Below are 13,644 nucleotides of genomic sequence, written 5' to 3' on the forward strand. Positions count from 1 at the left end.
TATAGCCCTGGCTGACCTGGAACTCACTTTGTAGACCAGGCTGGCCTCGAACTCAGAAATCCTCCTGCCTCTGCCTCCCAAGTGCTGGGATTAAAGGCGTGCACTACCACGCCCCGAAAGGTTGACTTTTTGCCTGATTTTTCTTTTTGGCTTTTCTGTTTATTTCATTTGTTGAGACACAAGTTCTCAGTCTGTAGGCCAAGGTAGACTGGGGCGCTCAGCAATCTGCCTGCTATTCTACAGGATGCTGGGACTGTAGGCACACACCTCTGTGAATGTTCAGCACTCACTAGACTTTCCATTTAAGTTGTTTATTCATCTACAAATACCTGCTCTTCAACACAAAACATAAATTCCAGAGTCACGAAAAACAAATCTACAGCTCAGAATGGTCAAACGCAAAGATGCATTAAATAAAAATAAATTTAGGCTAAAATTTAAACTGTACCGTAATCTCTTCACTGTTGTGCACAAATAAAATTTTAACAACATAAAAAATCTCTCTGAATAGCTGAAAAAGCCATTAAATTCTTTAGAGTTGGGTGTCATTTCAAACAGCCAGCTCAGATGGGCGTGGCAGCACACTTTGTAATCACACCTGGAGGGTAGAGGAGCTCATTTTGGGGTAACCCTGTGCAGCTGTGCTCACAGCAGGTGGTACAGTTGGGAGCCAGAGACCCTCTGCAGTGGGGGCGGGAAGGGGGTGGTATTCAAAAACTTCCCCTTTTCAGGAAGAGGTATTAATTAAATTGAGTTATTCTGCACTAGTCTCTATGAACTTTGAGTACTGGGTTCTCCTTGAGAACGTGTCAGTTACCACACACAGGTGGGAGAGGGCTAAGACCTGAGGGAAAAAGTCCCCGTCCCCACCCCATCCCAAAGAGTAGAACCTGGTGGGAGAGACCATTTAACCTTTCAAGTCTAATTAGTGATAGTAGGTTTGCAGTCCACAACTAAAGAGTTCCTTTAGAGAAAGCAAACATCCCAGCTAAAGCCAGCTTTATACAGTTCGGTGCATCGATTTTACTGTGTGCTCTTTAACCCGACTTTCATATTGCTTTCCCCCTTCCAAGCACTCACAAGACAGAAATGGACTAAAGAAACACACACACACACACACACACACACACACACACACACACACCTTACCCCCACTGGATCTTTAAGGTTTGTCTGAGATCCTTTTTTTATTACAGGTTTTCTGACCGTCTTAACCTTCCTGGTTAAAAGGAAAAAAAAGAAAAAAACCCATAAATTTCAATTCAACACTAACATAGAAGACATCACAAATTCTAACAATGAACTTCCTAAGGCTTAAAAAAATCATTTCCTAGCAATCCCAAAATACTGCACAGCAAATAACATGAATATAAACAACAATAAACTGTATTCGAGAAATGTGGTATATGTAATCTAACTCATTAAAATTTCGATTGGGAAAATACACTTTTGATACCAGAAGTACCCAGGGGAACCTTTGTTTGATTTCTTTCTTTTTTTTTTTCTAATGTTGGAGAGCAAATTCAGAGATTTGCTCATGCTGGGTAGGAAGAGTAGATTATTCACAACGCTGAAATGTCTTGCTATTTTAAGTAAACAATATAAAAATTCTTTTGACTTATTTCAACATTCTCATTTAACTTGCTTTCTTTCTCGTGTATAGGCTACAAGAATAATTAACACAAATTAAATCAAAAGAGTCGTCTAGACTGTAGATTATTAAAATACTTTTCTCAATAGTCACACGTAAAATAGAAGCAAACCAGAGTTGGGCGATATACTAGGGTAGGTATCCTTAAGTAAATATAAAGACTGACGTTTCCTCATTTAAAAAAAGTTCCGTTTTTTTTGTGTGTGTGTGAAAGCAACGATTTCTAAAGCCAGCCCTCCTTCGCAGTAAAAGTGTAACCAGGATGTGGCTCTCCTGAAGAGTCTAGGAATACTGAGGAATGTGGGCGTGGGAGATAGAGTAGGCGTGTGGGATGGCCTGGGGACAAAGATAGCGCAAGGTGGCCGGGCTGCAGAAGGACCCTGACCTCAAGGCTAGAACTAGGGAAGGGATGCCGTCGGAGCTGTGGAGACACAACTCCTCCAAGTGCCAGCGCGCACCCCGGCTGCGCGCCGCCCGGGGTCCCCAGACCTGCCACCTGCACAGCGGGCCGGGAGGAAGGAAGCTGGGGAGGGATGGGCAGCCCGAAGGATGGCAACCCGAGGAGGTGGTGGCAGACAGCCCCGGATTCGGAGGCAGCCTTCGAGGGCTGGGAGGGCGCCCGCACACCGGAGTCGCCAGCCACCAGAACTCTGCGGTGCGGAGCTTCGGCCTACACGTCCCGACTCAGCTCCCGGGCAGCCCCCAGTCTCAGCGTGAGGAGGGCGGCGATCCCCACGCAGTCCTCCCACCAGTACTCACGCTGACTTCATGACCGCAGGCTCCGTGCTATCGGGACGCGCGCGCGGGACGTCGGGCTCCGACCGGAGCAAAGCTGGCGGGAACTAAGCCGTGCAAACTGCGGCCGCGGGGACCAGGACTCAATCTGAGGAGAGCCCGGCGGCGACGCTGCAAGCCCAAGTGTGCGCCCGCCCGGCGCATTTCAAACAGGCCAATCAGCGGCCGCCTGCGGCGAAGGGGCGGGGCCTCGGGGAGCGCTGGCACGGCCAGCAGGGGCGCTCGTCTCCTTGGCAACCCAAGGGCGCCAGCGGAGGCTGCGGAGGGCAGTGCTGGAGAAAAACCTGAAGGGAAATCCCGGCCCTTCCGCGCTTCCGTTCTGACGCAGAAACTGAGGTCTCCCTGTCTTTGTCCAGAGAACCTCTAAGGAAGTAAAGCCTTGGTCGGGCGTGTTCCACTCTCAGGCTGGCCGGCTGGTTACCACATCATCTTATTCATTTTATTGTATTTTATATTTCATTTTTACCTTTACTCCTAGTTCTACGTTTACATTTTATCTTACTTTTGATATTTATTTTGAGGCAAGAGTCTCTTGTATCCCAGGCTGGCCTCACACTTACAGGTGTAGCCCCCAAAAATGATCTTGAAGACAATACCAACTTGCAGACGACCTGTTGTAAGTTCCGTTCTCCGGGTTCTCCAGTTCTCTCTCTCTCTCTCTCTCTCTCTCTCTCTCTCTCTCTCTCTCTCTCTCTCTCTGTGTGTGTGTGTATGTGTGTGTGTGTATTTCATGGTGCTGGGGATCAAACCTAGAGCCTCACAATGTTAGGCAAAAGTGATTACCACTAAGCTACACATCCTTAACCTTCAAATTCTTGATTTTGATATTTCCTGGATATACAGAGATGAATAAAATCTACCCACTGCCCTTGTGCAACCACCAGAATCTACCCTTTGCCTTCCACAAGTTGATTCTATCTCATTTAATCCCTGCCCCCATGCCGACGATTCCCCAGGGATGTAGCCACACCTGCCTTCTGTGACTCAAGCTCCACTCAGAACTTCCTTTAGAGCCAGCACTAAGGATAGCCAGTTTAATACCCATAGTTTAATGTCCATATTACTGGACATTAGTCTTTCCAGTATTTACTGTTGCAAACGGCTTCGATGAATAACCCTGAAAATGCATCCTTGGATGGGTCGGATCAATTTTCAGAAGCAGGTAGAAAGCTACCAGGCTTTGCCACCATCCACTTCCAAAACCCATCCATTTGACCGCACTCTCACCTCTAAATCACAGGTCTGGGAGAGCCCTAGGGTGGGTCATCGCCCTTTGCTCGAGACCCTCAGTGGGTCCCTGAGGCTAGTCTTCCTGTTCAATTGCGTCACCTCTCACCTGTCCCAAGCCCAACGCACATGCTTGGAATGTTTCTGCCCCCACACTCGAGTCTCTCTGCTGTCTCTCAGTCTTCCTTTCCTCTGAGAATACCTCACCTTGGGGCTGGTGAGATGGCTCAGTGGGTAAGAGCACCCGTCTGCTCTTCCGACTGCTCTCCGAAGGTCCAGAGTTCAAATCCCAGCAACCACATGGTGGCTCATAACCATCCATAACAAGATCTGACGCCCTCTTCTGGAGCTGTCTGAAGACAGCTGCAGTGTACTTACATATAATAAATAAATAAATCTTAGAGAATGCCTCACCCCTCACTGCATCTTTGATTTCAGCATCACCCCGCGCAGTGCCCAGCCCTTTTACTGATTCCTCTCCCAGCGTATCCCCCTCAGCCTCGCTAGATGGCACTGTTGCATGCTCGGCGCCTACCACTAAGGGCATGGCCCTAAGCGTTGAAAGCGATGGAGGCTCTCACTGAAGGACACTGGAGGGGCTCTCCCATGCTCCATCTGTAGCTTTGACTCATGCTGGTTTTTCTCTCTCTTGTTCCTATCCATCCATAGTAAGGCTCTTTGCTCATTTGTTTTCTTAAAAGTACAATCACTACAGCCCTGAAAGATCTGCACTTCTCTCTAGAATTATTGATGTAGAACAGAACAAGTATGGAAAAGAAGATAAAGTGTATCTGGGAGACTTTTCTTTTTTAAAGAAGAAATATTTTTATGCAGTATATCGCGATTATGCTTTTCCCCTCCCACAACTCTTCCCAGATCCTCATGAACGCTCCACCCACCTCCATGCCCTTTTTTTTCTTAAAAAAAAAAAAAAGACAAAGACAAAAAAGAGAGAAAGAGGAAAGAACACACACACACTCACACACACCACACACAAATCCACAAAAACACAAACTAGAGACCATCATATACATACCAAAGCCCAATAAAACAAAAAATAACACACAAAAGCCCAATATGCCTTAACAAAGCAAAATGAAGCAAAAAGTCTACAAAAATACCATTGTTTTGTGTTGGCTACTGCTGGGTATGTGGGGCCTGCCCATAAGTGTGATTTGTATACACAGTGAAGACTCCATTGGAGAAACTAACATTTCCTTTGCAAGCGTGTATCCAGGACAGATAGCCTCTTGGCTAGAGGTGAGAGCCCTCCCTCCCTCAGCACTGGTACCCAGCAGGCTTGTGCCCCTGCAAAGGTCCCTGTGAGTCCCTATGTGTGCCAGCCCTGTTGTGCCTGGAAGACTGGAGTCATCACACACTCTGGGCTCTTTCAAGCTTTCTCATCTACACATCCCCCTCAGCCTGGAAGGGAGGAGTTGAAGACATCCCATTTAAGACTAAATGTTCTAAAACCTCTCGCTCTCCGCATGTTATCCAGGGGTGGGTCTCCGTGTTAGTTCCCATCTACTGCAAGAGGAAGTGTCTCTGGGGCTGACTGGGGCATGTCCCCTTAGCAGAATAATAGAGAATAGTATTTGGTTTTCCCTTGGGCCCATATCCTATCCACTCTTAGGCTCTTGGCCACCCAAGCACTGTTGGGCACCGGATCCCACCGGATCCCACCAGATCCATCTTGTAAAGTGAGCCTTAACTGGGAGACTTTTTTGGTTTAGTTTGTCTTTTGGTGATGGTGGTGGGGTTGTGTGTGTGTGTGTGTGTGTGTGTGTGTGTGTGTGTTGGTTTGGGTTTTTCTTTCCTCTGTTAGCCTTGGCTGTCTCAGAATTCTCTCTGTAAACCAGCCTGGCCTCAAACGCATAGAGACCCGCTTGCCTCTGCCTCCTGAGTGCTGGCATCTAAGGTGTGTACCATCACCACCAGGCTGGGAGGCTTTTTTGAAAGTCAGATTTGATGGCTTAGTGGCTAAGGGTGATCACTGCTCTTTTAGTTGACCCAAGTTCTGTTCCCAGCACCTGCTTTGGGCTGCTAACCACCACCTACAAATAACAGCTCCAGGGGCTCCAACACCCTTCCTGTTCTCTAAGGGTACCTCTATTCCCAGGCATGTCCTAGAAAGACACATATTTTATACTGGCATGTTGTTTATATATAATTAAAACATAAAAATAAGGCTTTTAAAATTTTATTTTATCTTATGAATGTTTGTATGGCTGTACACCATGTGTGTGCAGTACCTGTAGAGGCCAGAGAGGGCATCGGATCCCCGAGAGAGATGGTTATGAGCCATCATGTGGTGCTGGGTACTAAACCTCTGTCTTTAATCCCAGCACTCGGGAGGCAGAGGCAGGCAGATTTCTGAGTCTGAGGCTAGCCTGGTCTACATAGTGAGTTCCAGGACGGCCAGGGCTACACAGAGAAACCCTGTCTCGAAAAAACAAACAAAACCAAACAAGCAAAAAGCCAAAGAGCAGTAAGCTTTTACTGCTGAACCATCTCTCCAGCTGCTAAAACACACATCTTTTGTCTTAATCATATTGAGGAGCAGGCAATGGAGCTTGATTGTTTGCCTAGCATTCACAAAGTTCGATCCCCGGAGCCATATTAACTGGGTTTGGTGGAGCATGCCTATAAACGGAGTGCTTAGGAGGTGGAGGCAGACAGAGCCAAGAAGGCCATGTTGATTCTTAGCTCAAAAGCCTGTTCAGGGCCAGCCTTGGCTACAGGAGACTGTCTAAAAAGAAAAACAACAAAACCAAGTCAAGCTGCTAGGCGTGTTTGTCCCAGCACTTAGCACGCAGAGGCTGGTAGATTTCTGTGAATTTGAGGCTAGCCTAGTCTACATAGGAAGTTCTAGAACACCCAGGACTATATAGACTGTCAAAAAAAAAAAGACAAAAAATATTAAATGTGAGGCATAGTTTCTATCTTACCAATGTATCCCATGCTGCCCCTTCCTCATCGGCACCTCGCCCCATCCCCATCCCATCCGCATCCCTTGGCAACTGCTTGTCTGATTCTCTTCCCTGATGTTGACTTTTCCAGTCTCTTCTATCCAGCAGGAAATTTATCCCTGCATTGCATGCACCAGCAGTTTGTACCTTGTCATTTCCAAACAGCACTGCATTGTACGAACACTTGAAGGTTCATCCAGTCCTTAGCTGGTAGGAATTTAACTTGTTCCTCATTTGGGTAATTATGAAAGTTATAACTTGCATAAAAGTGTATTCACACACACATACACACACATTTTCTTTCTCCTGGGTAGGATTGTGGGTCTGGTAAATTATACCTTTAATTTCTGGACAAGAGGGTCTTATGCAAATCATTGAAAGGGGTCTGGCACTATAGATGCTTAAAACTATATTTTGTTCCAGGTACACAGTGTGATGGTTAACTACAAGTCACTAAAACACCCAGAGAAGCAAGTCCAGCTGTGGAAAACCTATAAATGCCAATGAAGAGCAGCTGCTGGAGCTCAGGTGTGTGAGAGGAGATAAAACAGAGACAGGGCCATTCTGTCACGCAGTCACCCTGACTGGCCGCTTATCATCTGCCTTGCAAACACTGTCTCTGGTTCCCCGGTTTCTATTTAGGTATTTATCTTCTACCTACTCTTCTACCTACTCCAGAAACAAGATCAGGTAGATGGGCCTGGATAATAAACCCACATGGAATAAATATAAACGTGTAAGCCACATTTCAAATGTACACCATACACAGGGAGCAGAACTAACCATCCCAGTGGTTAGGCTGCGGATCAGTGGCTCTCAACCTTCCTAGTGCTGTGACCCTTTAGTACAGCTCCTCAGGCTGTGCTGACCCCCAGCTATAAAATTATTTTCATTCATATTTCATAACTGGAATTTTATGAATTCCACTTACTACAGAATTCTACTGTTATGAATCATATTGTAAATATGTTTTCCAATGGTCTTAGGTAACCTGTGAGAGGGTTGTTCAATGTCCCCAAAGGGGTCAAAACCCACAAGTTAAGAACCAGTTGCTTAGACTATTACACTATTCCAGACGGAAGGAAACTGAGACACAGCAAAAGTTATGACATCCTTCCTCACCCTGGTATGACTTAGAGTGAAGCACGCCCCACCCTCAAGGGCTGAGCAAGTTAGAAGATACATCCTGGATAGCCAGCTGTTGAGAGCAAATCTCCCACTACTGCAGAAGGGGCTAGGGACTGGAAATGTTTCTAGCATTTTCCAATATATTTCTGAACCCAAATTTATGTTTTTGTTTTTTCTTTTAAAAGTAGGGTTGGAGCTAGTGAGCTGGAAAAGCCAGTAAGGATGCCTGACCCCAAGTCTGATGACCCAAGTGTGACTCCCAGGGCATGTTCTCTCTTTTCATGGGAGATCGAGCAGTGAGTTTAAAGTTTTGTACTGGGTGAAGCTTATGCATAAGGTCCCAGGTTCCATTCCCAGCAGTGTCAGGTGGGGGAATCACCTGAGGACTTTTCGGACTAGCCCAGGATCCAGTGCCTCTCCCTCCATGCATCTTATATGTCAGCATACTTAGGCCTCGATGTGTTCATTTACACAGTTGGACATTTAGACAGGGTGACCTAAGGTCTTTGAGCTCCTTTTCTTTTACTCTTGGAGGAGGCTGAAGCAGAGCCAGTTCTAGAAAGCAGATGCTTAGACAAGATAGCAGCAGGTAGCTGCTTGCCTGAGGTGCTTAATTACCCAACTTCACAACTCACAGAGCCGCTCAGGAAAGCCCTGGGGCTGTCTTTCGGGAGAAGAATCGGTTGCTGGTTCACTGTCACAGTCTTCCACAGTGCGTTGGACAATCCTGGAAGGACTGGCCTGACTCCTCTCCTTCTTTGCTGGCCCCAAGGCACAAAGTGTCTGCCCACTACTCACCAGCCAGTCTGGCTCCTGTGGCCCTTTGAAGCCTCCACAGAGCTGTCAGCTTATCGGAGTGGCCATGCATTCCTCTAGGCTACCTTTTCTCCCAGCTCCCTAGGTCTGTTTCCTTGCCAGAGATTATCATTTTTTCCCTACTTATCTGCCCAGCCAGCGGTAGTCCACACAGGCAGACCTAGCAGGATCCCCTCACATCTCAGAGTGTCAGCCCTGCACCTACTGTTTTTGGTATTGTTTTTCCAGTGGTTTTGGGGAACCCCTGTAAAAGGGTCATTTGACCTGCAATGGGGTTGTGACCCACCAGTTGAGGGCCACTGAACTAGAGTGATCACTGTAATTACCTAATGAATCTCAGACTGACTTTGGACTCACTGAGGAGCTGAATCTGGCCTGATCCTCCTGTCCCCATCCCCCAAATGCTGGGATCACAGGCATGTATACAATGCCCAGTTTATGCACTGCTTAATATCAAAGCCAAGGGCTTCATGCATGCCAGACCAAAACTCTACCAACTGAACCACAAGCCTGGCCCAACTTTATACCTTCCCCCCACACTATAAAACTGGGGCTGTGGGAATGTGCAGTAGATAAGAGATGCCACTCAGAGTGTCAGATTATTGCTAAAGAACAAAATCTGTTATGCAGTTGCAATTAATGTACCAGAAATTTACCAGCCTATATAATTGTATCACTCACTCTCCCTTCCAGAGGGGAAATAACTGATACTAAAATAATGAAACCTTGTTTCTTGACCACTCACATCCAAAATATAATTGGTCCTTGTCATTAGAGTGTAAGGTTATGTGCTGCTGGCAAGGTCATTGACATGGCTGAGCTGCTGAATCCTGGAGGGTGTGTTATGGGACAGAGGATATTCCAGAGTCAACAAAGAATATCCAGCATTGTGATGGACAGCCCCCCAAAATCATTGCCTGGTGCAGATCAGGGGCTGGTGGGCCTCTGCTAAAATTTGTTTCGTATCAGCATTTCTGAACTCCCTGAAAACACTGTAAAACACTGAACTTTAATTACAAATGCAACAAACAAGGGATTGCCGTGTTTGGTATCGTGAACCTAAATAACAGAGTTTCTCCAAAGACAACAAATCAATCCAGAACAGACCTGTGATAGCTGCTGGTAAATGAAGTGCACAGAGTCTAGGCAAAGGTGAGTGTGCCTGGACGCACCCATCCGTGCTGATGCACATAGGACCAGAGGCTGATGTCAGAATGTCTACTCCATTGGTTCCCCACTGTTTGGATATCTGGCCAGTGAGCTCCGAGCACCTGCCTATCTTTGTTCCCAATGCTGTGGTTACAGGTACCTGCAGCCACACCTAGGTTTCCATGGTGTACGTGGGGGCTGAACTCACCGTGATGCTTGCACATCTTGACATCTCCAGTCTATAAGATGGTATTTTTTTTTAAGATTTTTATTTATTTATTATATATGTAAGTACACTGTAGCTGTCTTCAGACACTCCAGAAGAGGTCGCCAGATCTCATTACGGATGGTTGTGAACCACCATGTGGTCTCTGGGATTTGAACTCAGGACCTTCAGAAGAGTAGTCGGGTGCTCTTACCTGCTGAGCCATCTCACCAGCCCTATAAGATGGTATTTTTAAGACAAAATGAGGAAGATGCCATGTTGTATAAGAACACAGCAGTATTTGGTTATAAGCATCAATAGCAAGGTAACGTTGGCCCAAGGATGGACGGGCGGCTATGGTTTGACGTCCCTGCATAAGTATGATCCGTGTAAGGCTGGAGGGATTGTCGCACAAGGCTATGGCCCTTAGCAGAGTTGGCTTTTGTGTTTTTGCTGTTCTTGTTCTGTTTTGTGATTTCTTGTTATTATTTATTTTTTTAAGCAGGGATTTAGTTGGGCTTATCATTCAGAAGGCATATTGGCATCCGCCATGGTAGGGACGGCACAGATCCCGAGTGTGAGGCTGGCCCAGCAGGCAGGAGGCTGGCAGGCAGGAGGCTGGCCCAGCAGGCAGGAGGCTGGCTGGCCACGCTTCGTCTGGGCACAAGATGCTGGCATTTTAAAATCAGTATAACTGTCTGAGAGCCTTGCCTTCAAGCCTCCCTGCTTTATTTACTTTTCAGTCTAGGGTTTAACCCATGGGACTTCATTTTCATTTAACCAGTTAAAAAAAATATCAGTAGTAGAAGATTCTGGAGAGAAAACAGGAACACACATGTAGATGGCAAGTTGCTGGAACTTTGATCAAGTTGTAAATGAAAGACACCACAAATGTCTTCAGCATCTGCCCTCCTGTGCTGGAATTCTGGGGAAGTGCGCCTGTCTAAATTTCCCATATTTCCTGCATTTAATGTAGAAAGCAGAACCCCTAGTTTACCCCAGGAAATGCATGTCACAAGCTTACCTACCTGTGTGTTTCTATGTCACAGGAAAGGTTGAAGACAGGACATCTGACTGTCCCACTGGTGAGGTCAACACCCTCTGCATAAATACTAAGTCTGGCAGCATCTTGGCATGCCAACACAATGTCGGGCATGGGATATCTCCAAAGACAGCTCCTCCATTGCCTGAAAAGGGGACAGGGAGCTCTAACATGGGATAGCATCACTGAACTTCCAGGGGCCATCACATCTTATCTGTGCTGTAGAATACTTTGTAGCAGGTTCTGGGGATCGAACTCCTGTTGTCAGCCTTGGCAGCAAGCTTCTTAACTCACTGAACCATCTCACTCATCTGGGGGAAAAGCTTAGCTATACAAAATTCATCAAATGTACCCTCTGCTGTTTTTAAACATCAATACAAAATCTAGAGAGGCGGGGCAAATCTAGTGTGCTTAATATAATTGTTGAAATAGAATTGAGAACTATTTTTTTAGAGATAAAATCACATGCATCCAAGGAAGGTTTAAACTTCTGACCCTCTGATTCTGCTTCCTGGTGCTGGAATTATAGACATGAGCCACAGGACCAAGTTCCGCTGTGCTGAGGATCCAAACCAGGGCATCAGGGTAGTGGCGCACACCTTTAATCCCGGCACTCAAGAAGCAAAGGCAGACAGATCTCTGTGAGTTCAAAGCCAGCCTGGTCTACATAGTAAATTTCAGGACATCCTGAGCTACACAGTAGGATCCAGTCTCAAATAAACAAACAACAACCCAAAATAAAGAACAAAACAAAAGCATGGTTCTGAATATTCTAGACAACTATTTACCAACTGAGCTACACCTCCAGACCCCAAACACCCCATTTTAAATAAGTTTTAAACTTAATATTTATCCTTATCCAGGGCTTCTGCCCACATTCTTCCTTTTACAGAACACATACAGAATCTGTGCATGTGTAGAGAACTCTGCCCAATTAAATCCCTTTTTTTTTTTTTTAATATGAACCCATAAAAAAAAAATGTCAAGGCATCAGTTGCTACGAATGCTTTTGGCCACTGTAAGCCAGCACCACACCAGCTGCTAACACCATAGCCTGGCACGTTCTGAAGTCACGTTTCCTTTTCATGTAATTCAGGCTCAGGGATCCGATACAGAGCAGCTGAGAAATAAATAATGTTGCTGAGGCTGAAGATGATGCACAGAAGCATGGCCGCTGCTATCTGAGGCAAAGAGAAGGGTCTGGAGGTGGCCAGGAGCCACTCCCTCCTCAGGGTCTTGTCCAGAAGGATGGCTTCCATCTGCAAGTGTGTGGCCAGGATGACACACACGTGAAACAGCTGGTGACTGTGGCCTACAGCAAACAGAAAAGGACAATGAGATTACCAGTCAGAACCAGAGAAACAGCTCAGTGGGTGAAGACTCCCGCTGCTAAGCCTAATGATCTGACTGCCACCACAGGGTACCCTCAGGAGAAGATCCATTCCCACTATTGTCCTCTGACCTCTGCAATGTCATGGCTTATGCACACCCATACATACACATATATATGTAAATTAAGTGCTAAGGAGTCATCAGTCAAGAAGTATATGGACACACACAGGCTATGATATGGATGGTAACATGGGACTGCAAGGAGCCAGCCAAGAGATCGCATGTATGATTTTGTTTGGTCTCACTGATTCTGGCATTTTGAGAGACCGAGTCTCATGTTACACAGGCTCAACTTCAACACACTGTGTAGCTGATGATAACTCTGAATTTCTGATCTCCTTGCCTCCACCTCCAGAGTGCTGGGGTTACACGTTACACAACCACACCAGCTTTATAATTTCATTCGTAAGAAGTGCTTAGAAAGGACTTGGGAGATGGCTCAGTATGTAAGATTGCTGGCTGTGCACATATGAAGACCTGAGTTCAAATCCCTAGCATTCGTGTGAAATGTCAGGCATTGTTGTGTATGCCGCTAATTCCAGTGCTGTGGAGGGTGGAGACAGGAGGATTGCTGGGGCTTGCAGTTTGCCAGCTGAACCCCAGGTTTGGTGAGATATTAAGGCAACAAGGCAGAGAGTGATAAAGCAGGATACCTGACAACTTCCTCCAGCCTCAGAATGCAAATGTACTGCAAGCACACATGCACACACCCACACACATGCAACCACCCACCCACCCACACACATGCAACCACCCACCCACCTACACACACCCACACACATGCAACCACCCACCCACCTGCACACACCCACACACATGCAACCACCCACCTACCTAAACACACCCACACACATGCAACCACTCACCCACCCACACACATAGATGCACACACCCACATACATGTACCACTCACACAACACAGACATGCACCCCACGCACATGCATGCACACATGTACCTACTCCCCCCCACACACATACCATTTTTAAATTTAAAAATATTCAGAATAGGTGAAGCCACGGCAGGGGGCGTCCCTGTCCCTGGATGTTGAAGTCAGTACTGACTTGCGACGTCACAGTGGGGCTGGCAAACTCAGTCCAACATGGCAGCCCAGGAGAGGCCCAGGCAGGCCTCTGATTGGCCAGACAATAAATAGGCATACCCGCGGCAGCTGATCTTAGTGATGGATTTGTTTGGATTCAGAATCCATCTAGGAAGTACCACCCCTGTGTGTGTGTGTGTGTGTGTGTGTGTGTGTGTGTGTGTGTGTG

At 46.6% G+C, this 13,644-nt stretch overlaps 2 protein-coding genes across 2 annotated transcripts in view; both read right to left on the minus strand.

The window, feature by feature from the left end:
- The window catches only part of Kif23 (kinesin family member 23), a 30,101-nt gene extending 27,571 nt beyond the window's left edge, over positions 1-2,530 (minus strand). Inside the window, exons 1-2 of the mRNA XM_029543581.1 lie at positions 2,411-2,530; positions 1,150-1,219 (exon numbers count right to left, since the gene is read on the minus strand). Coding sequence (XP_029399441.1) covers positions 1,150-1,219; positions 2,411-2,421 — 81 coding nt within the window. The 5' untranslated portion in view covers positions 2,422-2,530. The remainder of the gene's footprint in view (positions 1-1,149; positions 1,220-2,410) is intronic.
- Positions 2,531-11,576: 9,046 nt separating this feature from the next.
- Positions 11,577-13,644, minus strand: part of Paqr5 (progestin and adipoQ receptor family member 5) — a 70,416-nt gene continuing 68,348 nt past the window's right edge. Inside the window, exon 9 of the mRNA XM_021207800.2 lies at positions 11,577-12,294. Within this exon, the coding sequence (XP_021063459.1) occupies positions 12,053-12,294 (242 nt within the window). The 3' untranslated portion in view covers positions 11,577-12,052. The remainder of the gene's footprint in view (positions 12,295-13,644) is intronic.

This window comes from Mus pahari, chromosome 10 (assembly GCF_900095145.1).
Source record: "Mus pahari chromosome 10, PAHARI_EIJ_v1.1, whole genome shotgun sequence".
In the NCBI taxonomy this organism is placed as follows: Eukaryota; Metazoa; Chordata; class Mammalia; order Rodentia; family Muridae; genus Mus; species Mus pahari.